Below are 24,333 nucleotides of genomic sequence, written 5' to 3' on the forward strand. Positions count from 1 at the left end.
ATACAAACATCCATCATATCAGGTGGATGTGTTCACAACATCAGATGAATAATCAACCCGGCTTCTTATGCAGAAACACCATGGATCGGTATCTGACTTTTCATGCCACTCCTATCTCCCAAATCCATTCCACAGTTGAAAGTACTGAAGTAGAGAGAGATATGAGAGTGGGTCATGACGGAGCAGCCGACCTCCGATAGTGGATCTGACAGGATTACTCAGTCGATCGGGTCAAACAGGTGTCGGTGGCGCAGAAACTTCACGAAATCCCTGGAGTGCATTTTGACTGGAAATACGTTGCCGGCCCGGCCGAGTTGAAGTTATGCAATGTAGTCACCTAATTTGTCCCTCCGATATGCCCGGATTGTGCAGGTTTCTTCATATCGACATCACTCTGACAACATGAATGCACCATCACCACATCACTCTTGAACTACAAGGCAACTGTTGATCGGCATGTAACAGCCTGTTTCTCCGTTCACATCCCAGTATCCCAGTTATAGATAATCATGTCAGTAATAGATATGAATGAGCATAACCAGACTAATCAATAATCAAGAACTCGCCGCATGATCCCTTCCCGTGGATCCTCCAATTTCGATTCAGATTTGGCTCCACTCGGCTTCTCCCGACCAGTCTCGCCCACCAGGCTGAGGGTCCACGACACCCTGAATCCTGTGCATAAACCCAGATTTATGCATTGACTTCGGCAGAGTATCCTCTTTGGCTCATCGGTGGGGCCGAACTTGGCTGTTCTTAGCCCGGTAGCGATCCGACCGAGGCTAAAGTTACCGGCGATAAGGTGATCAGTAAGTTTTTCTTGAACCAGATGAAAAAATGGTAACAGGAAAAAACTAACCAGACTATATATAGAGAGATAACGTCTGTTTCCGTTCTGAATATGAAGTCTTCAAATCTTTCTGTGCATCTTGATATCTTGATTCTTTCACCTTCATACCGTACTTATCGACCTTCTCCACCTGACTGATACCTAGTATACCTGGGAATCATATCGCCATCATCAGTCAACCTACCCTTGTCAAACGATTCAACCTAAACAATCTACTGTTCAACAATTGAAACGATTTCAAGCGACATTCGATCAAACCACATGGTATTCGGTGCAACTATGGCACAATTTAAGGCCCGCGAGGCCGGCGACCTTTCCAAGGTCGAATCCTCAGCACATCGCAAAATCCCATACTGGCGGCTAGTGGCCGATCAGGGCGTGGTGACACAGGAGATCGTGGATTACCCCTACCCCGGCTCGGGAACCGAGGAGGACCCCTACTCCGTCACCTGGATTCCAGATGACCCTCGCAACCCCATGACGTTCAGCAACGTCAAGAAATGGTCCATCACGATCTTGGTGGCCATTGCGACACTAGCCGTGGCCCTGGTGTCGTCCGCATATACTGGTGGTATGGCTGAGATCCAAGCAGAATTCCAGGTTGACAGCGAGGTCGCGACCCTCGGTGTCTCTCTCTTCGTTCTAGGGTTTGCCGTCGGTACGTATTGAATGTGTGGTCCCGTCTTGTCATCCAAATGTATACTGACCATCGACAGGTCCCCTTCTTTGGGCCCCACTGAGTGAGATGTTTGGTCGTCAAGTGGTCTTCTTTGGCACCTATATGGCGCTCACGGCGTTCAACTGTGGTAGCGCGGGTTCGAAGAACATCTGGACCCTGATCATCCTCCGCTTCTTCGCCGGTTCCTTTGGCTCGTCCCCCTTCACCAACGCCGGTGGCGTCATTGCCGACATGTTTACCGCCAAGAACAGAGGTGTTGCCATGAGCATGTTCGCCGTCGCCCCCTTCCTGGGCCCAGTCATCGGCCCTATCATCGGTGGCTTCCTGGGCATGAACGCCGGATGGCGATGGGTCATGGGATTCCTGGGTGCGTTCTCCGGTGCGGTCTGGATCATGGGCACCGTGCTCGTTCCGGAGACCTACGCACCCGTCCTTCTGCGCCGCCGCGCCGAGAGACTGTCTAAGATCTCTGGCAAGGTGTACCGGAGCCAGTTGGACATTGAGCAGGGCAAGATGTCTCCTCGCGATGCGTTCGCCACTGCCCTGTCGCGTCCGTGGATTTTGTTGTTCCGCGAGCCGATCGTCTTCTTGCTTTCTCTGTATATGTAAGTTAGATTCCGTTGTCTGGATCTGATCTCTCACTAACGAGACATAGGGCCATTGTGTATGGCACGCTCTACATGCTGTTCGCAGCCTACCCGATTGTCTTCCAGTTCGTCCGTGGCTGGAACCAGGGCGTCGGCAGTCTTCCGTTCTTGGGCATCATGGTGGGTATGCTACTGGCCGTGGCCTACAATTTCATCGACAACCGCCGCTATGTTAAGACCCAAGCCAAGCACGGCGGGTTCGCTCCGCCCGAGTCTCGGCTGCCTCCCTGCATGGTTGCGTCCATCGCCATTCCCGTGGGCCTGTTCTGGTTCGCGTGGACCAACTACCCCTCCGTCCACTGGATGGCCCCCGTGGCTGCCGGTGTCCCCTTCGGCTTCGGCATGGTCCTGGTGTTCCTGGGCATCATGAGCTATCTGATCGACACATACACCATCTTTGCCGCGTCCGTGCTGGCAGCCAACTCCGTCATGCGGTCCGTCTTCGGTGCCGTGTTCCCGCTCTTCACCACCTACATGTACGAGGATCTGGGCATCCACTGGGCCTCGTCCATCCCGGCGTTCCTGGCCGTCGCCTGCGTGCCGTTCCCGTTCCTCTTCTACAAGTACGGCCACACGATCCGCAGCCGCTGCAAGTTCGCCGCCCAGTCCGAGGCCTTCATGCGCAAGATGGTCGAGCAGGTCAAGACGACGACCTACGACGGGGCCGCGGACGACGAGCAGGCCAAGAGGACGGCGACCTACGACGGAGCCGCAGACGAAGAGCCCAAGGAGACCGATGTCGAGGGGTATGACCGCACCGAGGCTCCGGCGCCCTCGCGCGCGGTGTCGGACGGATCATTGTCGGACGTCGAGGAGCTCCCGACGATGCAGCAGATCCGCAGCAAGGCCTCGACCCGGACGGTTGGATCCCACCACGCCTCGGCGTACGACGGGAACCCGTACGATATCGACCGTGTGCACACCCGGGAGTCTTTCCATTAAAACCTTTCCAATACACCGAGACATTTTTCTACGATAGACATGCATGCATACCGACATGCTTGATAATGATTACTGTTAATAGCGTTTCCAGCACCACTTTTGTTTACACTTCGGTGTCGATGTGATATGCATGATGGAGCGTGAAGAAAAAATCCTTTCCTTTGTCTTTTTTCCTTCTACTTTCTGTTCTTTGTTTTGTTGATCTGCATGGATTCGAGGATATACCCGATTTGACTGTTTGTACCTTAACATTATCTGTTACGCTATTCACTCGCATGAGGAGAGTTAATGAAATCATGAAAGCATGAATTCACGCTTAATAAATTGATTTCAACCACTACATATTTAACTATCATCCTGACCATTATTGTAGTCATTGTAGGTTTTGGCCACATGGCGTGCTATAAATAGGGCTGACTCCGTGGCGTTTGAACTCCTCGGCCTGAAATCCGACTGACTGTTAAGCGGTTGCCGACCGGGTGGATTTGCCGACTTGAGTCGTCTGTATGGACTTTTTTCTTTCTTTCTCCTTTCCCTCATTCAGTTTCCTTCGTTGACTGTCTATATTGTTTTTTTCTATTGACCTGATAGATTAGATCTATTTACTCATTGTCCATGACTTTTCCTTGAACCCATTTTGAGCGCTGAACCTCCGGTCGTCGGTCGCATACACCGGGATGCGACCTCCCCTCCCCTCCCACCTGCTCAGCAGGACCAGGACGACGACGACGACGACGACGACGACCCTACGATCCTCCACACCCTCTCGCATCCGACCCCGGCGAAACAATCATACATCATCCACCTCCCCCGAAAACCCTAACAAGACCACTCCCAACCCCGCCTCGAACAAAACGACTCCCCCTCCCCCCGATGCCGGCACCCCAGCCACTACACCCTCACCCTCGACCACTGCGCCGCCGTCGCCTGCTACCATCCCCGCCGGTTCGGGGTCGCGGCGGACACTGCGCCAGGTTATTGTGCAAGGGCCGCTGGGGAATCTTGGACGGGCGTACTCGCGCGTCCAGGCGAGACGGCCCTATGCGACGCAGCTGTGGAGCTCGGTGATTGTTTATCTGTGTGGGGATTTGAGCGCGCAGTATTTTTTTCCGCCGGGTGGCGGGAAACCGGTGCAGCAGGGTCAGGAGGGGGCTGATGGTGAAGGGAGGGAGGGAGAAGAAGGGGAGGGACAAGCAGAAGGAGGAGGAGGAGGAGGGTATGATCCGTGGAGGACGCTGCGACATTTAACAGTCGGTGCGACGTCGAGTATTCCGTCGTATAACTGGTGAGATCCCTTTTATCCGATTCTATCACAAAAGGATATACTGATAAGATGAGATGGAAAGGTTCATGTTCCTCCACCACAACTTCAACTTCACCTCCAAGTTCCTCTCCATCCTGACCAAAGTCTGCGTGCAGCAAGCGGTCTTCACCCCCGTCTTCAACACCTACTTCTTCAGCGTGCACTCTCTGCTATCGGGCGCGTCGCTGGAAGAGACCTGGGAGCGGCTGAAGAAGGCCCTCCCTGTCAGCATCGTCAATAGCTGCAAGCTGTGGCCCGGTGTCACGGCATTTAGCTTTATGTATGTGGCGCCGCAGTTCCGGAATATCTTCTCCGGGTGTATTGCGGTTGGGTGGCAGACTTATCTGAGTTGGTTGAATCAGAAGGCTGCGAGGGAGGTGGAGGCTGCTGAGGTTGCTGCTGAGTTGGCCTCGATTTCGTCGCCGTCACCGGTTGAGGCTTCGATAGTGTTGAAGGCGTAGTTGGATTGCTGCGTTCTTCATTTCTGTGACTGTATATAGTGTTGGGATGGTGTGATGCTTGGCTAGTATAGATTAGATTAGATTCGCATCTTTCGGTTATAGAACTTTAGATATCTACAAATCCATAACAAGGCATCGTTATGATCATTCTTTTTCTTTACTTTAAGAAAGATTAATATATATATATATATCAAATGTTGGCTTATCTAACGGCGTGGTTAAGGTTGAAGCCTAATCCAGTAACTAAACAGCCTTTAGTAACTTAGTCACTTCCATCATCCATCCCCATGACCTCCGCTTCACTCCGCAGGCATGTCCTGCCCACCGCTATCCCCCACTTTAATGCCCGGCGCATTCGACGACTGCTTCGACGCCAGCAGTGTCAGTGGTAGCAGCAGCGAATACGGCTTCGACTTCACCCCCGAGGAAGAGACCCTGCTGGATGAGTTGCTCACCAACGCCGTCGCCGAACACGCCACCGCCCCCGCTATCATCCCTCGCCAGCCTTTCCACCACCAACTACAACAACAGCACCAACAACCTCAATTACATCCCCCGACAGCACCCATCGCGGTAACGGATATTGAACAGTGTCATGAGGTCGTTCCTGAGCGCGTCCCCCGCGTGCTGGGGAGGGAGATGCCTCCGTGGCAGGCTGCGAGGTTCCGTCGGTCGCCAGATCAGGGCCCATACGGTGGTGCCGCAATTGGTAATTTCTTCCTCTCTTTCATTGTTTCTTTCTTTCTTTGCTTTTATTTGGTCAAGCCGTGCAATAAATTCAGGTGGAAAAACTGACCTGACCACAAGCGATTAGTAGAGCATCCTAATTCAACCGAAGGACGTGAACGAGACCGCGAGAGACAGCGCACGCGCGAGCAAGACGGGATCACCACCACCACAGACGCACCAACAGAACCCGACACGCGCTCCCCCGTAGAGCGCTTCCGACGACCGCCCAACAAGGCCTTCTCGGTAACGGATTTGATCTCGCCCGCGTGGTGCGAACTGCAATACTGGTACACGCTGACCAAGTTCGGGCGCAAGCGGCGCACGGCCGCGATGAAGACCGGGTCGACGATCCACAAGACGCTCGAGGACGAGATCTATACGACTGTCTCGGTGGAGATTACCACGCGCGAGGATGCGCTTGCCTTGCGCATATTGAACGTCATTCAGGGTCTGCGCATGCTGCGCGAGTACGGCATCACCCGTGAGCTGGAGGTGTGGGGCGTTGTGGACGGGGAGCTGGTCAACGGTGTGATTGATCAGTTGTCGTATGAGTGTCCGGATCCGGAGTTGGAGGCTACCGCCGCGTCTTACTACGCTGATGTGGAGGCCTCCCGTGATGTTATGCCTGAGTATCAGATGTCGCTGTCGGATTACCTGCTGTCGCCGACGCAGGGCGGCAAGCGGTTGTCAGATGTGTTCTCACCGGATGAGGCCGAGCAGCAGCAGAGCTCGCTGGACGAGGCCGCCGGAGGGAGCAGTCAGTCGGAGGAGGCCTTCAATCTGCCGCGGGTGTACATGACGGACGTCAAGACTCGAAACAGCAAATCGGTACCTACCGTTAAGAGCTCCTCGTTCCGGCCGACGCTGCTCCAGCTGCAGATTTACTACCACATGCTCAACCGCATGGTCACCAGCGACGACGTGTCGATCGAGATGATCGCCGCGCGCTACGACCTGGACCCTGAGCGCCGCTTCACAGTCGCCTTCATCAATGAGGTAGGCGGCCTTAATGACCAGTTCTTCGATGCCCTCTCGTCATCCTCCCCGGAGGTAAACCCCGACTCTTCACCCTCAGGAAGCAGCCAGGACTCAACTAGCATACTCCTCACCCACAGCAACCTTACCCAACTGTGGGGCTTCATGAAAGACCAGCTCCGCCTCACCTTCCTCCTCCCGCCACCGTCCCAATCGTCGTCATCCCCCTCCCCACCCATCTCCAGCGCCCCATCCATCCCCTCCGAGTTCCAACCCCGCCTGCTAGAATCATATGCCACAGTGATCTCCCCGCTGCTCACAGCGCGGTACCTCTCATCGACGCCCGCAGATGACGACGACCTCCAGCCGCGGGTGCTGGGCAGTCGATCGTTCCTCTTCGACCCCACGTCTATGATGTCGTACCTGACGGACCAGATGGAGTGGTGGCGTGGGCAGCGCGCGCCTCGCGGGGTCGAGGTCATGGATGCGTGGAAGTGTCGTATTTGTGAGTTTAATGATGAGTGTACGTGGCGGCAGGAGCGGGAGTGGGCTTATGCGAGGCGGAATAGGGGGAGGTCTGCTTCTCGGGTTGTTTAACAGTAGGATATGTTGGATTGAGCATATGGTGTTTAGAGGATATTTTGTATTGAGTATATCGTGTATTGAGCATAGCGTCGGTGTTGGCGTTTTGGTATACTATTTCGACTTAGGGGCTACTTGTACATAGCTTTATTCACGAACTCATTATCACAGATCTCAAAGGATTCAAAGAGTCAAAAAGGATACCTCCCCTCCTCCTCCCCCCCCACCAGCAACCCCCCCCTAACCTGCTCCTCATGCATCCGATCCAAATACTCCAACAACACCGCCCCATACTTCTCCCTCCCCTTATACCTCGCAACATCATCCCCCCAACTCCTCACAGCAGCCGCCAACCGCCCAGGCACATACGGCTCCCTCACAATAGCAGTCACCGGCTCAAAATACGTCCGAATAGTAAACACAATCGCCCCCGACCGCGGCAGTCTCCTCAAACTCTGCCTCTCGGACCTAAAAAAGTGCTGCTCGACACAGCGATCCCGCTCCGCCGTGTTCCACGACACATCTGCACCATCTTCATCCCCGATACTCTTCGACCATGCGAGCCCGTCGTCAACCTGCATGAAGTAGTTATTCCGCAAAACAGGCTCTTCGGGCTTGAGCCGGCGGAAGAAATTGCTCATTCCTTTCTCGAGCTTCTCGCGATACCCTGGCACGGAGCCCGAGGTGTGTATTTCGGACAGCCGCATGCCGAATTTGTCGCTGAGGCGCCAGAAGCCCGCGAGGAGGATTGCCCCGGCGAGGAGGTAGTATTCGCCGTCTGGGCGCTCGATCATTAGGGCGAGGTCGTCTTGGACGAGGCGGGCGCTGGTTGTCATGGGGTCTTCGGGGAGGGGGCGCTGCGTTGTGTTGAATGTCTCGTGCGTGTGCGTGTTGCGGAGGCCGGTTGGTGTGCGGCGAAATATGGTCGGGTAGCGTTGGGGGAGGTAGTTTCTCCTGGTCTGATTATTAGTACAGGTTTCTTTTGCTGTTCTCGTTGATTTTGGGTTTTGGGTGAGGATGGGAAAGAGGAGGAGGAGGACTATACAGCTCTTCTAGAAGCTCACACGCTCCCTCGTATGCCTCCGGCGCTGTCCGACAGCATTTCTCTCCGCGCTGTTCGATCCGCCGCGCCTTGTCTGCGTGGTATCGATCGTATTGGTTGTCGAGTTCTGCGATAGTCAGACATCTTTCCTACTATTACCCCTGTAGGATAGTCGAGAAGATATGTGGATGGACTGACCAATCCACTCATCCCATTTCATGCTGCGCAGGCCCATCGTGATGAAGTATTTCCTGCTTAGGTTAGGAACGGATATCTTTGTGGTGAAGGGTGAGGGTGTGTTGGTCAACCTACGGTCCGTATTTGAATGGCCGGTAGGGAATGGGTTTTGTGGTGTGGATGTCCCAGTTTGGGTAGGGGCATGCTGGGGGACGTTGGAAAGTCGAGGGGATCCATTCTGTGGGTTAGTTAGTTATGCTTGTCTTGTCTGTTTCTTTGATGGATATGGTGGGTATAGGGATGATATAGATGGGGTGACGTGAGTGACGCACCTCCCGGTTTGCGACTCGGTTTGGAGAACTTAGTTACGGCTGTCTTATTCTCGGGATTGAGGGAATCCCTGCTGACTTTCAATCTCTGGGTGAAGAGTCTGAGGAGGTAGATGAAGGTGAAGACGACGAGGCCGATGGCCGTTGCATGTTTGATATCCAGGGTTTGTAGGTGCATGGTTTCTGCTGGCCTAATTCAAATGGTTCCAGAAAGCGTCAAGAAAATAGTCTACCGATCTTGAAAGCATCAAAACGTGCTCAGAGAAAAGAATGTCACATCCTGGGTTGGGAATTGCCTCCATGTTGTACTACATCGTTCACGCACAGGGATGCCAGAGAGCCATAGATAGCCGTTACTAGATTAGTTGAATGGATGCGATCAAGATCGTCCACTAGAACAGATACTACCTCTGCGTCCAGCGCGAGAGCCAAATGGATTATCGACTGCTGTGAACCTGCTTATCACGCTGCATCTGCACCCTGGATTTGTTATCCCGATTGGGTAAAGCCTCGTTTCCCGTCTCATCCGCAATTGATGGAAGTCTATTTACACTACTGGTAGTTGCACGTCCGCTCACAGGATTGCGGGGTCATCGCGTCGTTGGAGAAGACAGTACTCGCCCCATTGGCGCCGGAACCGGTCTGGGATTATGGGCAGATCCGGGATCCAGACCAGACGTCCCAGGAGTCCCGTCCGAGATGCATCCAGGAATGCCCGGCAGGAGACCTGCTCCCATTGAGTTTCGTCATGGATGTAGTCCGGCTCCAGTGCAGTCGGTGGGTTCCCCGGGAAGGAGGAGTCGACGAGGAATGTGCATTGTGAGATGTCCACCTACACTGGGTGTTAGTCGGGAGGGACGGGGATAAGGCCTGGCAGAACTCACGTATTTCTCAGGATCCTCCTCATTGCGATCGTTCATGCCTGTGGGAATTCGAGACGTTCCATCGATCAGAGCAGGGTAGTCGACGGCCTCGCGGAATTCTCCCGGTAGCAACCCCCGGAACTCGCTCCGGATGAATTTAGCCCGCATCCCATGAGGGAGGAAGAATGACGATGGGAACCGGTACCACTCCTTGCCGAGACAGAGGGTATCGCCTGCCTGCACAACCCCGGGCTGCTCCAACGGCTCGAAGACCTTCAGTGGCGCATTGTATGCGGTGACCATGCCCAGAGTCCGGAAAAAGCCGCCGTTGACGGCCAACAGCACAATCGACATCACCGCTGTTAGCTTGAGCGACACGGGGACGCGCCCGATGAGTTCCTTCGGGTTCTGAGACCCGATGTACGAAAGCACCATGTCAAACGCGATGGCCGCGTTCAGGGCCAGGAAAGGATAGGCCGGATACATGAACCGCTCCTCCTTGTGGGGCTGCGCAGTGAAGATTGCCATCCACATGTAAAAAGGTAGGATCAGCGTCACGGTGCGCAGGAGTGTGTCCATATTGGACGTGCGGAACCGGAACACCGTCTGGAGCAGCAGCAACGGTGCCGCAGCCACCGCGAAAAGGAACCAGACGTTGAAATTGAGGAGGAGGTTCTTGACATAGAATGTCCACGGCTCCGTGCCAAAGATCTCCGGCCCCCGGCCCTCTCCGCCAAAGATGTTATAAGCCACGATATTCCACGGCACAATGGTGACTTTGCGAAGGAAAGTGTAGTCGACGGCGATTTCCGCGGCCTAGAAGGAGTCAGCAATAGTCACCGCGCATTGCTCGTCGGGCCGAACTCTACCAGGATCGCCAGACACCTCAATGCGCCTTTCACAGTGCTGCGGACCATAGCCTTCATGGACCCAGCCACAAAGGCAATGGCAGCTTCCTCGAGCAGAAGAGGGAGAATCAGCGCTCCCGCAAACGGCCAGCCGACGATTGCACCGAGCCCAAACCACATAATCCCCTGCGCAATTTTTTGCCCTGACCGCCAATCCAGAAAAGCCGTCAGGCCCAGCATGGACATGTACATGGTGAAGCTCGAGGGCAAGAATGCGGCCGATGCGTGAAACATGCCCGGACTGCATGCGACAACCATGAGGAATAATAGACCGATCCGTGGGCGAAGTATCCGGCAAAGGGCCGAGTATAGTCGTGTCTCACATGCGGCGCAAACGAAAGCCAGGACAAATCGGATGGCGTAAAATTGCGAACTTTTGCTGCTTAGGACGAGGGACGCAACCTTCCCCACACTCGCATGAAGGACCACATAGAGCCAGCTCCGGATCGAATAAACCGGAGAGTATTCCCATGTCTGAAGGCCGTAACCCTGGTTCAGGTAATGCGCTGGCTCCCAAAAATTGAAGACCTCATCGCAATCCTGTATCGGCGCCAAAAATGCCGCTATGCCATTCGAGATCAGACAGATGTAGAAAGCTATGTCCAGAGGGAGATAGAAGGGCGACGGAGGACTGCGGTGGCATTTCCGTGTGAGCTTGATAAACAATCGGAGAATGAGGAGTAAGCGGGGGGGATTGGATACCCTTTCTTGGGCAGGGGTTGCTTATCCCCTAACGAGGCAGACGAGACCTGAACTCTCCTCCGAGGTGACGACATCCTGAACAAGGACGATAGGCGTAAACAAAGGTTGATGAAGTGAGGAGGAATCGAGGATGCGATGCGGAATGGAACAGGTGTTTATCGATAAGAGCCGCCACCGCCCCGGCAGAAAAAAAAGATCCGGCCCAGAGATTTCTCCAATTCCACCGGCTTCACCTTCTCTTCATACTTCTCTCTTGTCCTTTTGAGTTGTTTATTTTTCAAAATGAGCGATAATCAGCAACAGGACATCCCTCAAGGGTCCTCTAATGAGGGTCCTCCTGTGAAACGGCCCTGCATGAACGATACCCCACCCATCGCATTGACACCTGCCGACGATGGGAGCGATTTCTACAACACGCCTCTGACGGCAGGGACGCCGGTGCCCGCCACAGAAATCCAGCAGAGCATTGCTCAAGAGAAACGTGATGAACTGAACCCGTCGAACTCATCGGCACCGATTCCTGGTCTGGGTCTCGTGAAGAACGACTCAGACCAGACTGCCCCCAGCGACTCCGGCCCGTCGCCGACTGTCAATGCGACGGAAGGCGTAGTGGGTGAAAAGCAAGCGGATACGACAACCGAACCCACCGGAGAGAATGCACAGGACAATACCCAGGCAATGGATGTGCAGCAGGCCGGGGATCAGACGAAACCTCAAGACACCACCCAGTCTGGGGAAACCGCCAACGATACGAATGCACCGGACGCGATGGAGGTCGCTGATGGTGAAGGAGAGGGGGAGCCTCGCGAATGGGAAACTGATTCTTCACCCTACGAATCCTCGTCTGACGATTCTTCCGATTCCTCCTCCGACGACAGCGATGACAGCGACGATGACTATCCTATCCTAACCGCCGAAGAGACAGCGCGCATCCTGATGCAGGCAGAGCTTGGATCCGATGATGAAGGCGAAGGGAAGGGAAAATCGGGTGGCCAGCTTCGAACGGCGAACGAGGTTCCAGACGAAGCCCCGCCCCTGCCCGAAATCACAATCACTCCTGAGATGAAGGTTGTGTTCCTGGGGCAGGTGGAAGCGATCGTCGAGAATACCCTTCTGATTGCAGCGAACACCTCGGGAGAGTATCAAGTCCTCGAGTCGGGTTCTATACTTTGCCTTGAAGACCGGAAACTCGCGGGTGTGGTTTCCGAGACTCTAGGCCGGGTCGAGAACCCCTTGTATGCGGTCAGATACCCCGACGCCGCTGCCATCACCGAGCGTGGCATTTCCAAAGGGACGAACATCTACTACGTTGAGGAGAAGTCCACTTTTGTCTTCACTCAGCCTCTCAAGGGAATGAAGGGCAGCGATGCATCGAACTTCCACGACGAAGAGATCCCCGAGGACGAAATTGAATTCTCCGATGACGAGGCAGAAGCCGAGTTCAAGAAGAGGCAGAAACAAAAACGCCAGGAGAAGAAGGGTGCGAAGGAGGGTGGACGTGCCCAACGGGGGCCCCCGGGTCCCTCGAAGCTCGCCCACACTGAGCTCAACTACGACGATAACGCAGGCGACGAGGGCTACACCCCGCTCGCCCGTCCGAAGAATCTGCACGAGATGATGGGTCCCCAGGAAGCGCCTGTCGAGAAGGACGGGCCTCCGGCAGTGACCCCTGGATTCCGTGGTGGCCGGGGCCGTGGCCGAGGCTCTGATCGCGGTCGGGGCGCAGGCCGTGGTCGTGGCCGGGGAGGGTCTTACAACAACGACCGCCAGCCCTCTCATCAGCACCATGGGTCCGACTCTCCGTCGCAACCTGCAAACTACCAACAACAAGCTTATCCTCAGAACCCTCAAAGCCCCTACCCCATGAACCAGCAGCAGTTCCCTTCATTCCCCTATTTCCCTCAGCCGCAGCAACAGCCCCAGCAGCCCCAGCAGCCCCAGCAGCCCCAGCAGCAGCAGCAGCAGCAGCAGCCGCAACAACCGTTCGCCCAGGGTCAAATGCCGGCCCCGTTCAACTTCCAGATGCCATTTCAGCAAGCATTCCAACAGCCCAATCCCTACCAGCAGATGCCTCACATCAACCCGCTGTTCCTAGCTGCCTTGCAGCAGCAGCAGCAACAACAGCAGCAGCAACAGCAACATCAATCGTACCAACAACCGCAGCAGCCTGGCCAACCGCAGGCACAGAGCCCGCTGAATTTCGATCAAGTCAAGGCGCAGTTAGATCTGCTGCGACACTTGAGCCATAACAACAATAATCAAGGGCCTCCGCCTTCGTGAAGCCAGCGTCGTTATTGATATCTTGATGAGTTTTATTCTATAGACTTTGCATCCAAGGAGCCGGGTAACTTTGTGTGGGTTTTTATGCTTCAAAAAAAAAAGTTTGGATTTAATGAAATTTCATAAGAGTATATTCCATAACCCTCTTGATCTTACAGGATAATGGATATTATTACTGGTTATTATACATGAATCGTAGAATTTAAAAGCGGCACGTGGCGAGCAGCTAGCTATATACAACTCGACTGTTAGCCGACTCCTCGTTGAGATAAAAAAAAATCACGTCTCGGCTTGCTTAGCGCTCTTGGCCAATGTCCAGAAATTTTCCATCTTCGAACGTGACAGAACGTCTTTCGCTTGCGAGTCGCTCTCGCAGATCCGTGCACCCAGCCACTTCCGGAACGCTCGCGCCTTGACCTCACCCTCCCACAGGAGGGAGCACGTGTTGTGGCTCAGGTCTCTCAAATCGCCTGTCTGCTCGTCCTCGGCCGCGAGCCATGCGATTTGAGCTTCGCGGTTGCCTTCTCGCACGGAATTGGGCCCCGCATTCTCCGTCCAGTCGATCCGGTTCAGCATGAGCTTTCTGTAGTTGGTTATTGAGTGCGCGCCGCCCTCGACAATCACCAGGTTGAATCGAGGGTTCATGACGCAGACGCCCGTGAGCGCGTTCTGCTCTGCATTCTTGCTGATCTTGAACCGATGGCGTCCGTTCGCAAGGCTGTCGATCCGGTATACCGACATCACAAGTCCCTTCTCCGCGTCTTTTTCTTGCTGAGTGGCCAGCTTCTCGCGACGCTCGTCTTTCGTCAGCTTACGCTCCGCGTTCGTGGCTTCGTGGGCGGCTTTGCGCTCGGCGATCTCGCGGGTCACGCGTGCTTCGACGGCCGTTGGATCTTTGACGGCCTGTTCTCCGAGAACCCGCATCAAATTCGACTTTTTGACCTTTGGCGGGGGAGCTGGCTCCAGACCCAGCCGGATCTTCGCCTGCTGTTCCTTCAAATCAGCCATACGCCGCTGGCGACGGATCTTGGCTTGTTCCTTATGTGTCAGATACATGGGCTTCTGTTCGATCAGATGCTTGTCCTGTGGGGGATCGAGAAGAACCGGGTGTTGAACGTAGCGAGTCACGATGGAATCGGCAGTATCGATCTTGAGATTCTGCTCGTCATCGATAGCTGAATAGTCCGCTCCGTTGACCAGGCCTTCGTCCCACCACTCGATCGCCGGCGGTTCCGGTACCTGGAATGCTTTCTCTACGTCCAGATCCTCATCAATGCCCACTTGTCGCGCTCGCTCCGCAATCCGCTTCTTCATATCCTCCAACTGGGCCTGCCGACGCAAAGCGGCAGCCTGTTGGATATATTTGCCCTTTTCGTTGAAAATAAGCTGGCGCGAGCCCCGTGGCTTGGCGACCGTAGCCTTGGGGCCTAAAGTCGGATCGAAATAGGGATTGCTCTTTATCTCTTCCAGGGAAGGCCCCGACAGATCGAGTCCTGCTCGATTGGGCCTCCCTCCCGTAGCTGGACTCTCTGTCCGTCGGTTCTTTGACTGTGACGATTGCCGTCCTTTGCTGCCCTTGAATTCGATCGTATCCGACAACAAAGCGGGATGGAGGCCGACGTCTAAGCCACCTCGAGCCTTCGAGAGGCCATCGTCTTCGTTGTCGTGGGGGGGAGGCTGAGGGGTTGGTATCGGAACGACGGGTCGTTGCTGGGCCGGTGTGCTGGCTCTTCCAGTGGCAGCTGCCACGCGCGCCTTCATTTGTTCCAATCTAGACATCGCAGGACTCGCAGCTGAAGGTGTAGGACTAGGACTGGCAACCCCTGGGCTTGCAGACGGGCTTATCCCCTTGGCCGCTTGAAGCCTGGCGCGTACAGCTTCGGCTTTTGCTCTCGCCTCGGCCACCATCTTCTCAATATCCACCTTTCCCGTGGCAGCAGGCGCCCCCTGACCAGGACGTGGCGATCCATCGTTGGAGCGAGTTCGCTTCTGTGAGTTATCATCTCCTTCCTCGGGGTGAGGCCTCTTCAGCATGTTGCCCGACATGTCCGCCATGGACGCTGCACTCACCCACTAGAAGTAGTGTGACTTTATGGATAGACGAGAATAAACGAGAGACCCTTAAGCAGCGACAAAGACTAGACCAAGGTGAAGAGATGAATTGGAGGGAGCAGATCAATAGTACCAAGATAGATGGGAATCATAAACATGAGGGAGTTGCAAGTCGGACGATCGAAAAAGGTGGAGCCCCCCAGGGCGGTGTCGCAAGGCAGAAAAAGTTGGGTGAACTTTTTTTTCTTCTTCGCGGCATCGAGACCGAACGAACCCGCTTCTTCTTGCAGCTTCCCCTCCACTGCGACCAACGAACTCTTTTACGCCGTCATCGGTCGCTCTAGGAGCTGCAGGGAGCCATGGCCAATTTCGCACGTCCTGTGGCCTCCACCATCTCGGGAGTGGACTTTGGCGTCTACTCCGAGGAGGATGTCAAGGCCGTATCAGTAAAGCGAATCCACAATACCCCGACGTTGGATTCTTTCAACAATCCTGTCCCTGGTGGTCTGTATGACCCGGCTATGGGAGCCTGGGGCGATCATGCGTAAGTCTTTACGTCTGGGTGCTTTTTCGTCTGATTTGAGGTTTCCTCGACCGTGTTTCCAGAACAAGAAAAAACTGATTGGTTTTAGCTGCACGACCTGTCGCCTGAGCTCTTGGGCTTGTACAGGCCATCCTGGACACATTGAGCTTCCGGTCCATGTCTACAATGTCACGCACTTCGATCAGATGTATCGCCTGCTCAGAGCGCAATGTATCTACTGCCACCGTCTTCAAATCTCTCGGGTTCAAATCAACAAATACTCTTGCAAGCTGCGTCTCCTGCAGTACGGGTTAATCGACGAGGCGGCCGCCATCGATGAAATGGGAGCCGGCGCAGGGGGCAAGTCCAAAGGAGGGAAGAAGGGTGACGCTTCCGGTAGCGAAGAGGAAGATGACGACGACGATATCATTGCGCGCCGAGCTACCTATGTCAAGAAAAGCATTCGCGAAGCACAGGCATCCGGCAAACTGAAAGGCCTGATGAACGGCTCGAAGAACCCCATTGCGGCCGAGAACAGACGGGTTCTCATCAGCGAATTTTTCAAGGAGATTGTCGGTGTTAAGAAGTGTGCACACTGCAAAGGAATGTCACCCGGATACAGAAAGGATCGCTACTCAAAGGTTTTCCGAAAAGTGCTGTCTGAGAAATCGAAACTGGCCATGGTTACTGGTGGGTTCCAGGCACCGAACCCTCTGGTTCTCCTTCAACAAGCCAAGCAGTTCAACAGCAAGGAGAAACAAGCCCACTCGACGACCCATGGCGCCGAAGAGGAGGTGGCTCGCGGAAACGCCGTGTTATCCCAGATGGGGAGTAACAACCAATCTGCTGAGGGCGGCGGCCAGTATCTCCCGTCTCCCGAAGTCCATGCGGCAATCACTTTGTTGTTCGAGAAGGAGGCCGAGATCTTCAGCCTCGTCTACAACTCCAGGCCGCTGTCAAAGAAGGAATCCCGCATCAATGCGGATATGTTCTTCATCAAAAACATCTTGGTCCCGCCCAATAAGTACCGCCCCGCCGCTCAGCAGGGTCCGGGTGAGATCATGGAAGCACAGCAGAACACGCCCTTGACCCAGGTGTTGAAGAATTGCGACATCATCAACCAGATCAGCAAGGAAAGGCAGAACCTGGGGTCCGACTCCGCTTCTCGGCTGCGGGACTATCGCGATCTCCTCCAGGCCATTGTGCAGCTTCAAGATACTGTCAACGGTTTGATCGACCGCGATCGTAGCGGACTCTCCGGGTCAGCCCTTCTCAGCGCCCCCAACGGCATCAAGCAAATTTTGGAAAAGAAGGAGGGTCTGTTCCGGAAGAACATGATGGGCAAACGTGTCAACTTTGCCGCCCGAAGTGTCATTTCGCCCGATCCTAACATCGAGACCAATGAGATTGGTGTTCCGCTTGTCTTTGCAAAGAAGCTGACCTATCCGGAGCCTGTGACGAACCACAATTTCTGGGAAATGAAGCAGGCCGTAATCAACGGCCCCGACAAATACCCCGGTGCTTCCGCGATTGAGAACGAACTGGGACAGGTCACCAACCTGAAATTCAAGAGCCTCGACGAGCGAACGGCACTGGCCAACCAGCTGCTGGCCCCGTCTAACTGGCGGATGAAGGGCTCGCGCAACAAGAAGGTCTACCGCCACCTGACCACGGGTGATGTTGTGCTCATGAACCGTCAACCCACGCTTCACAAGCCCTCTATCATGGGTCACAAAGCCCGTGTGCTTCCCAACGAGAGGACGATTCGCATGCACTATGCAAACTGCAACACCTACAACGCCGATTTCGACGGTGACGAGATGAACATGCACTTTCCTCAGAATGAGCTGGCACGAGCCGAAGCCATGATGCTTGCGGACGCGGATCATCAGTATCTGGTCGCAACGTCCGGGAAACCTCTCAGAGGTTTGATTCAGGATCATATCTCGATGAGCACATGGTTCACTTGCCGTGATAGCTTCTTTGAAGAGGAAGATTATCATCAGCTTTTGTACAATTGTCTACGGCCGGAGAATTCTCATACTGTCTCGGATCGGATTGAGCTCATGCCACCTATGGTGATTCGGCCCAAGCGTCTTTGGACCGGAAAGCAGATCATCTCAACGATCCTTAAGAATATCATGCCTCCAGGGAGAGCCGGTCTCAACTTGAAGAGCAAATCATCAACTCCTGGTGACCGGTGGGGCGAAGGCAATGAAGAGGGAACTGTCATCTTCAAGGACGGAGAGTTGCTCTGCGGTATTCTTGATAAAAAGCAGATTGGTCCCTCCGCTGGCGGTTTCATCGATTCCATTCACGAGATCTATGGCCACACCATCGCTGGCCGGTTGATGAGTATTCTGGGCCGGCTGCTCACCAGGTTCTTGAACATGCGTGCTTTCACCTGCGGCATTGACGACCTTCGGCTGACGAAGGAGGGTGACCGTGTACGCAAAGAGAAGCTGAAAGAGGCTGCTAGAATTGGCAAGGAAGTTGCGTTGAAGTACGTGACGCTCGACCAGACCACAGTTCCCGACCAGGATGGTGAATTGAAGCGACGCTTGGAAGACGTTCTCCGTGATGACGAGAAGCAGGGCGGTTTGGACAGCGTTTCCAACGCCCGGACTGCCACTCTGTCAAGTGAAATCACCAAGGGCTGTCTCCCGGGAGGTCTGGTTAAAGCGTTCCCGTGGAATCAAATGCAGTCGATGACAATTTCCGGAGCCAAGGGTTCTGGTGTCAACGCCAATCTGATTTCGTGTAACCTTGGCCAGCAAGTTCTGGAAGGCCGACGTGTGCCCGTTATGATTAGCGGGAAAACACTGCCTTCGTTCCGAGCCTTCGAAACGCATCCTATGGCTGGTGGTTACGTCTGTGGTCGTTTCTTGACGGGCATCAAGCCCCAGGAGTATTACTTCCACGCAATGGCCGGTCGTGAAGGTCTTATCGATACTGCCGTCAAGACCTCCCGTTCCGGTTACCTGCAGCGTTGTCTGATCAAGGGTATGGAAGGGTTGAGAGCGGAATACGACTCTTCCGTCCGAGAAGCGTCCGATGGCTCGATTGTCCAGTTCTTGTACGGAGAGGACGGTCTGGATATCACGAAACAGGTCCACTTGAATGACTTCGAGTTCTTGGCATTGAACCACAAGTCCATCATGTCTCAGGTCAACTTGACGAGCGACTTCCACAACCTAGAAAAGGAGGAGGTTGCCAACTGGCACAAGGAGGCTATGAAGAAGGTGCGCAAGACAGGTAAACCCGAGGCTATGGATCCAGCCCTGTCCATATGGCACCCCGGTGGAAACCTTGGCAGTACGTCCGAGGCCTTCTCGCAAGCCCTTAAAAAGGTATGGAACTTCCGATTTTCCGATTGTTTCTCACATACTAATAACTTCGTGTAGTATGAGGATAGCAACCCGGATCAGGTCTTGAAGGATAAGAAGAAGCCTGGCACTGGTGTTATCAGCAAGAAGGGATTCAATACGGTGATGAACATGAAGTATATGAAGTCTGTCGTGGATCCTGGTGAAGCTGTTGGTATTGTTGCCGGCCAGTCTATTGGAGAGCCTTCCACCCAAATGACCTTGAATACCTTCCATTTGGCTGGTCACTCCGCCAAGAACGTCACACTGGGTATCCCTCGTCTGCGTGAAATTGTCATGACTGCCAGTGCCAACATTATGACGCCGACGATGACTTTGATACTGAACGAGGAGCTGTCTAAGGAACACTCGGAACGTTTCGCCAAGGCAATCAGCAAGCTCAGCATCGCCGAGGTCATTGACAAGGTTCAAGTGAAAGAAAGAGTTTCGACTGGCAAGGTCAAGGCTAAGATCTACGATGTCGAAATTACGTTCTTCCCGCCTGAAGAATATATGGCCGAATATGCCATCAAGGCCAAGGATCTGCAGAACGCCCTCCAGAACAAGTTCATTCCCAGGCTGGTCAAACTTACCAGACATGAAATCAAGAAGCGTGATGACGAGAAGACCCTCAAGAATCATTCGACGGCCCAGCCCGAGATTGGCGTCTCTGTCGGCACCACTCAAGAAGCTGTGCGAGGCGGCGAAGGAGAGGATGGAGCGGCCGACGATGATGACGAGGAGGATGCCGACGACGCCAAGCGTGCCAGGGGTGCGCAGAACCGGTCTAACCAGGTCTCGTACGAGGGTCCCGAGGACGAAGAAGTCGATATGGTCCGAGCGCAGGATGACGACGAGGAGGATGATGATGGCAACGCCAAGCCTCGAGACATCGAAATGAACGATCCCTCTGATGAAGGAGACGCCGAAGACCAGGCCCAAGAAAGCAAGCTGCGTGAGGACGACATCAAGGGCAAGTTTGCCGAGGTCCACAAATTCAAGTTCAGCCCCTCCGAAGGCATCTCGTGCAGCATTCAATTACAATACGACATCGCAACATCCAAGCTGCTGCTCCTGCCGTTGGTCGAGGATGCCGCCCGCAGCGCCGTCATCCAGTCAATCCCTGGCCTGGGCAACTGCACGTTCGTCGAAGCCGATGTCACCAAGGGTGAGCCTGCCTGCGTCATCACCGAAGGTGTCAACCTGCTCGCCATGCGCGACTACCAGGACATCATCAAGCCGCACAGTCTCTACACAAACTCCATCCACCACATGCTCAACCTCTACGGTGTCGAGGCCGCGCGCGCCTCCATCGTACGCGAAATGTCCGACGTTTTCGAAGGCCACAGTATCTCCGTCGACAACCGCCATCTGAACCTGATCGGTGACGTGATGACCCAGTCTGGTAGCTTCCGGCCCTTCAACCGCAACGGTCTCGTCAGGGACGGCTCGTCGCCGTTTGCCAAGATGAGTTTCGAAACCACCGTTGGCTTCCTCAAGGATTCCGTCATCGAGCGGGACTTCGACAACCTGAAGAGTCCCAGTAGTCGCATCGTGGTTGGTCGTGTGGGCACCGTTGGTACCGGTGCTTTCGATGTTCTTGCGCCTGTTGCCTAATCTGCATGAGTGTTATATAGTGCCGGTATTATTGACTGGACTGGGACGATGTGTTTGCTGTATATGCTTTGCGAGTTTGATCATGTATTTACTATGCATCTGTTTTTATTTCCTTCTGTCTTCTGTAATTTCCTTTCTCTTTTTATTGTCCTGATTGATGTGTCCTACGATCTTCGGAGTTCTGTTTCAGCGGAATCAAGAAAAAACAAAAGTCTTGTTCTTATTTTGACAGCATTTAGATGACATCTGACGCCCATTAGAAGCGAATCAATCGGATCGAATAAATAAATAAACAAATAGTTCCAAGATTAGTCTAAGCTCGCTATAAAAATTAATTTCACACATGGTTTATAAACTATTGATTCCTTTTTGCCCAATGTGAACACCAAAACCGCCCTGGTATCATGCTACATGCGATAGTATAAAGTTGAGGAAAGCGCACCCAAATATGCAACATAAGGTGAGAGAAGGGGGAAAAAAAAGAATAAGAGGGGAAAAAAAGAGGACTGTCAGACCGATAGAACTGATGTTACTGCGCGTCTAGCATCATGAGATCTTCGTCAATTTCATCATCGAATTCGTCCGCAGCAGTGACCGCACCATTGTGAGTGACACCGTCCATCGCGTGCCCATTGGCTACTGCCTCGCGACGGACTTTTTCATCTTCCAACAGCTGCTTCTCGCGATGCCGCTCCAGGTCCTCTATGCTCCACGTCGAGATCCCCTCTTGGTCTCTTGTTTTGAAGGGTTGCGCCATGGTGCGCAGGAAGTTCTTGGCCGTCGAGACTGCCATATCGGTGCTGAGGTTCGTCTCGCTGTCCAGCATGGCCTGGCTGATCCACTTTGGGAGCTGCGTCCGCTTCTTCTGGAAGCGTCGGTCTGCGAGGACCATCACACCGTAGTCGTCTTTGCCGCGGAGGACGCGACCTAGGCACTGAGCGGCGTGTCGCATGGCGTCGAAGGAAAGAAAGTCGTTTTCTCGGATGCGGTAATTCTCGCGAAGGAATTCGAGGCGAGCCTTTAGGATGCGGGATTCGGTGTACTGGAATGGGACGCCGATGCACAGCACGGCGCGTCCGTAGTGGTGGTCGAAATCGATCCCCTCGGAGACTTTGCCCCGCGCGACACAGAAAAGAATAGCGCCTCGGCCGTTGCAGCATGCGGTCCGGTAAGTCTCTAGGGCAAGGGATGACTCCTGGGCATCGGGGGTCTCGACGAGGATCAACTTGTAATTCCAGATGGAATCCAGGATTCCCATGCCTTGCCACATGCTGATGATGGACTCCATGTATAAGTACGAAGGGAAGAAGACAACAACTCCATCTGGCGTGACTCGCGAGAAATCAAGTACAATGTTGCCGTAGTTCCGGACGACGCCGGGGTCGTTGCGTATCTGGAAAGAAGAGGAAATCTGGGCTTGATCTGATCCACGGGTGACAATCATCGGAAGGAAGGACCGCCGTGCGAGAGTCATGCTGTATGACTCTTGCAAGACAGCTTCGAATCCAAGCATCTTCGGATACATTTCCAAAGGCGATAGGGTTCCTGATGTGATGATGACCGATTTGAATCGCTCGAACACGGGCCTAATCGCGATGGCCGCATCTAGGCAGGTGAAATGTAAGATCGGGTTTGGCACAGTCGCAGCTTCCGATTCGAACGGCTCGAGAATCAACTGGAACCCTTTGTCGTATGTTGCAACTAGCGTTGCAAATGTTGCTACCTCCTGAAGCGGCTGGTAATCCTCAATGTTGATAAGCTCCAGAGTACGCACCAGCGAGGTAAGGCGTTCTGCACAGAATCGTAAAGGTTTGCGCTCTATGTAGGTCAAATCCTTGACATGTGTTAAGAATGAAGGAGGTGTTTCGGATATGGTGTGTGTGACTTTCATTCGGGTTTTGAGGTACTCGATGAATCTCTTGAGGAAACCGACGAAGTGCTCTGCGCGCCGGATATTCCCCGGTACTGCCTCCTTCAGTAGGTCGTCTGGAAGAACCGGGTTTGAAATAAACTGCTCCTCTTCTCTGGACTGTTCTGCTTCCCGCAATCCCTCGACAAGTTTTGTGTACTCGTTTTGAAGCTTGTCCGCATCTGAGCTCTTCATGTCGGTGATCTTGCGTTCGAGGTTATTCGCACCCCTGGTAGCCTTTCGTAGGGAATCTTCCGTGATATCAATACTGAGCGACTCGATGCACACGTTGTCAATATTATGCGCCTCGTCAAAGACGATGATGCTATCTTTGGACAATTCTTTGGAAACTCGTTCCGCGATTTTGGGATCGAGGAGGTAATGATACGAATAGATGATAACGTTGCAAAACGGCATCTACTCAAGCATATCAGCTCTGGTCCAGTCAGATCTATAGGTGAAAAGCCCTACCATGCGCCGTGCGGAGAAGTAGGGGCACTGTTTATTTTCCTCCCCATACTTGAGCAGACCGTCGAGAGTGAAGACACCGGGTGGGACGAGGTTGTGCGGTTCGAGAAGGTCGAGGTTCTAGAAAGTTTAGTCACAATCACCACATTGGTGTTTGGATGCCTAAATACCTCGTGGTATATGCACAGCTCGACGTCCTCTCCTCGCTCCTTCTTCTCCTTGACAAATCCGGCCGTTAAACTCCGACATCGTGCGTCCACTACCGCACCACTCTTCTCTCGATTGACGGACGGGTTGAGACACAGGTTCTTCCGGCTCGTCAGACCCAATGCGCGGAACTCCTCGGTATACCCGAGTTGTTCAGTCCGAAACTTCATCAGCTCCTTCAACTCCGCTAGGGCCTTCTCGATTTCCGACATGGTTCGAGAACAATAGATGAGTTTTCGATGCTCCGGTTTATGTTGTTGATAAGCTATGATTAAGGACAGCAGCGAAACGGTCTTGCCGGTTCCCGAAGGCATCTCCAAGACACAGTGACCCCCGACATCGAGGGCCTTCTTGAGATCGCACATGTAGGCATATTGTTCGGGATAGATGCGCGGATACGGGAAAAGAACCGGAAGTTCACTGTGACGAAGTGCGTGGTTAGAACAAACTTTTCTTGCATCGGGAACGGGATATCAGAAAAGGTTCAGCCTACTCAATAAAGAATTTCATGATGCAGGTTGAGCAGGAGGCTCAAGCTGGCTCAGTTGACGGGGAAGAGAAATGAAGCCTTAGTCTCCAGCGCGGCCAGGCATCCATGGCCGCCTTTGCCTCTTTCGACGATCGATGACACCACATCACGTGCACCGCAATGTCCCGATCGGGAAGCCCGACTGATGACATAAGATATCGTGGGTCACGCCTATCATCATCAATCAAATCACT

The 24,333-nt window shown here is 53.9% G+C and overlaps 7 protein-coding genes across 7 annotated transcripts; 4 read left to right on the forward strand and 3 right to left on the reverse strand.

Annotated features, from left to right (window-relative positions):
- Positions 1 to 1,111: 1,111 nt before the first annotated feature.
- Positions 1,112 to 4,882, forward strand: BDW47DRAFT_120597 (putative MFS multidrug transporter; the record flags this gene model as incomplete). Its single annotated transcript, XM_024815510.1, has 7 exons — positions 1,112 to 1,508; positions 1,567 to 2,134; positions 2,185 to 3,089; positions 3,492 to 3,496; positions 3,946 to 4,258; positions 4,319 to 4,403; positions 4,465 to 4,882. The coding sequence occupies 7 exons, from the start codon at positions 1,112 to 1,114 to the stop codon at positions 4,880 to 4,882; spliced, it is 2,691 nt and encodes an 896-aa protein (XP_024668134.1).
- Positions 4,883 to 5,170: 288 nt separating this feature from the next.
- Positions 5,171 to 7,300, forward strand: BDW47DRAFT_112724 (exonuclease V). The gene is made up of 2 exons (XM_024814229.1): positions 5,171 to 5,591; positions 5,697 to 7,300. The coding sequence occupies exons 1-2, from the start codon at positions 5,195 to 5,197 to the stop codon at positions 7,181 to 7,183; spliced, it is 1,884 nt and encodes a 627-aa protein (XP_024668135.1). The 5' UTR covers positions 5,171 to 5,194; the 3' UTR covers positions 7,184 to 7,300.
- A 59-nt stretch (positions 7,301 to 7,359) lies between these two features.
- BDW47DRAFT_120599 (dolichyl-P-Man:Man(6)GlcNAc(2)-PP-dolichol alpha-1,2-mannosyltransferase) lies at positions 7,360 to 11,263 on the reverse strand (the record flags this gene model as incomplete). Its single annotated transcript, XM_024815511.1, has 9 exons — positions 7,360 to 8,122; positions 8,214 to 8,337; positions 8,409 to 8,461; positions 8,523 to 8,625; positions 8,720 to 8,907; positions 9,295 to 9,548; positions 9,601 to 10,395; positions 10,449 to 11,118; positions 11,190 to 11,263. 9 exons carry the CDS (start codon positions 11,261 to 11,263, stop codon positions 7,360 to 7,362), a joined length of 3,024 nt encoding a protein of 1,007 aa, XP_024668136.1.
- Positions 11,264 to 11,475: 212 nt separating this feature from the next.
- Positions 11,476 to 13,591, forward strand: BDW47DRAFT_80578 (RNA-binding snoRNP assembly protein NAF1). The gene has a single exon (XM_024819898.1). The coding sequence runs from the start codon at positions 11,544 to 11,546 to the stop codon at positions 13,467 to 13,469; it is 1,926 nt and encodes a 641-aa protein (XP_024668137.1). The 5' UTR covers positions 11,476 to 11,543; the 3' UTR covers positions 13,470 to 13,591.
- A 49-nt stretch (positions 13,592 to 13,640) lies between these two features.
- On the reverse strand, positions 13,641 to 15,650 carry BDW47DRAFT_112731 (U4/U6-U5 snRNP complex subunit PRP3). Its single transcript, XM_024814230.1, has one exon. It carries the CDS (start codon positions 15,522 to 15,524, stop codon positions 13,749 to 13,751), a length of 1,776 nt encoding a protein of 591 aa, XP_024668138.1. The 5' UTR covers positions 15,525 to 15,650; the 3' UTR covers positions 13,641 to 13,748.
- A 156-nt stretch (positions 15,651 to 15,806) lies between these two features.
- Positions 15,807 to 21,312, forward strand: BDW47DRAFT_112733 (DNA-directed RNA polymerase I core subunit RPA190). Its single transcript, XM_024814231.1, has 3 exons — positions 15,807 to 16,065; positions 16,154 to 19,394; positions 19,449 to 21,312. The coding sequence occupies exons 1-3, from the start codon at positions 15,881 to 15,883 to the stop codon at positions 21,024 to 21,026; spliced, it is 5,004 nt and encodes a 1,667-aa protein (XP_024668139.1). The 5' UTR covers positions 15,807 to 15,880; the 3' UTR covers positions 21,027 to 21,312.
- Positions 21,313 to 21,332: 20 nt separating this feature from the next.
- On the reverse strand, positions 21,333 to 24,163 carry BDW47DRAFT_112734 (TFIIH/NER complex ATP-dependent 5'-3' DNA helicase subunit RAD3). The gene is made up of 4 exons (XM_024814232.1): positions 24,104 to 24,163; positions 23,574 to 24,030; positions 23,407 to 23,523; positions 21,333 to 23,352 (listed from the first exon to the last, which is right to left on the reverse strand). Exons 1-4 carry the CDS (start codon positions 24,118 to 24,120, stop codon positions 21,556 to 21,558), a joined length of 2,388 nt encoding a protein of 795 aa, XP_024668140.1. The 5' UTR covers positions 24,121 to 24,163; the 3' UTR covers positions 21,333 to 21,555.
- Between the last annotated feature and the right edge of the window lie 170 nt (positions 24,164 to 24,333).

This window comes from Aspergillus candidus (genome assembly GCF_002847045.1).
Source record: "Aspergillus candidus strain CBS 102.13 unplaced genomic scaffold BDW47scaffold_69, whole genome shotgun sequence".
NCBI classification, from domain to species: Eukaryota; Fungi; Ascomycota; class Eurotiomycetes; order Eurotiales; family Aspergillaceae; genus Aspergillus; species Aspergillus candidus.

What these genes read in the sequence shown, in the direction of transcription:
- BDW47DRAFT_112724 (XM_024814229.1), top strand. Translation starts at nt 5,195, where the DNA reads ATGTCCTGCCCACCGCTATCCCCCACTTTAATGCCCGGCGCATTCGAC. An exon ending in ATACGGTGGTGCCGCAATTG is followed by an intron (nt 5,592 to 5,696) that starts GTAATTTCTTCC and finishes ACAAGCGATTAG; the next exon opens with TAGAGCATCCTAATTCAACC.
- BDW47DRAFT_80578 (XM_024819898.1), top strand. Translation starts at nt 11,544, where the DNA reads ATGAACGATACCCCACCCATCGCATTGACACCTGCCGACGATGGGAGC.
- BDW47DRAFT_112731 (XM_024814230.1), bottom strand. Translation starts at nt 15,524, where the DNA reads ATGGCGGACATGTCGGGCAACATGCTGAAGAGGCCTCACCCCGAGGAA.
- BDW47DRAFT_112733 (XM_024814231.1), top strand. Translation starts at nt 15,881, where the DNA reads ATGGCCAATTTCGCACGTCCTGTGGCCTCCACCATCTCGGGAGTGGAC. An exon ending in GGAGCCTGGGGCGATCATGC is followed by an intron (nt 16,066 to 16,153) that starts GTAAGTCTTTAC and finishes GATTGGTTTTAG; the next exon opens with CTGCACGACCTGTCGCCTGA. An exon ending in TCTCGCAAGCCCTTAAAAAG is followed by an intron (nt 19,395 to 19,448) that starts GTATGGAACTTC and finishes AACTTCGTGTAG; the next exon opens with TATGAGGATAGCAACCCGGA.
- BDW47DRAFT_112734 (XM_024814232.1), bottom strand. An exon ending in AGCTGTGCATATACCACGAG is followed by an intron (nt 23,524 to 23,573) that starts GTATTTAGGCAT and finishes TAAACTTTCTAG; the next exon opens with AACCTCGACCTTCTCGAACC. An exon ending in ACTTCTCCGCACGGCGCATG is followed by an intron (nt 23,353 to 23,406) that starts GTAGGGCTTTTC and finishes ATGCTTGAGTAG; the next exon opens with ATGCCGTTTTGCAACGTTAT.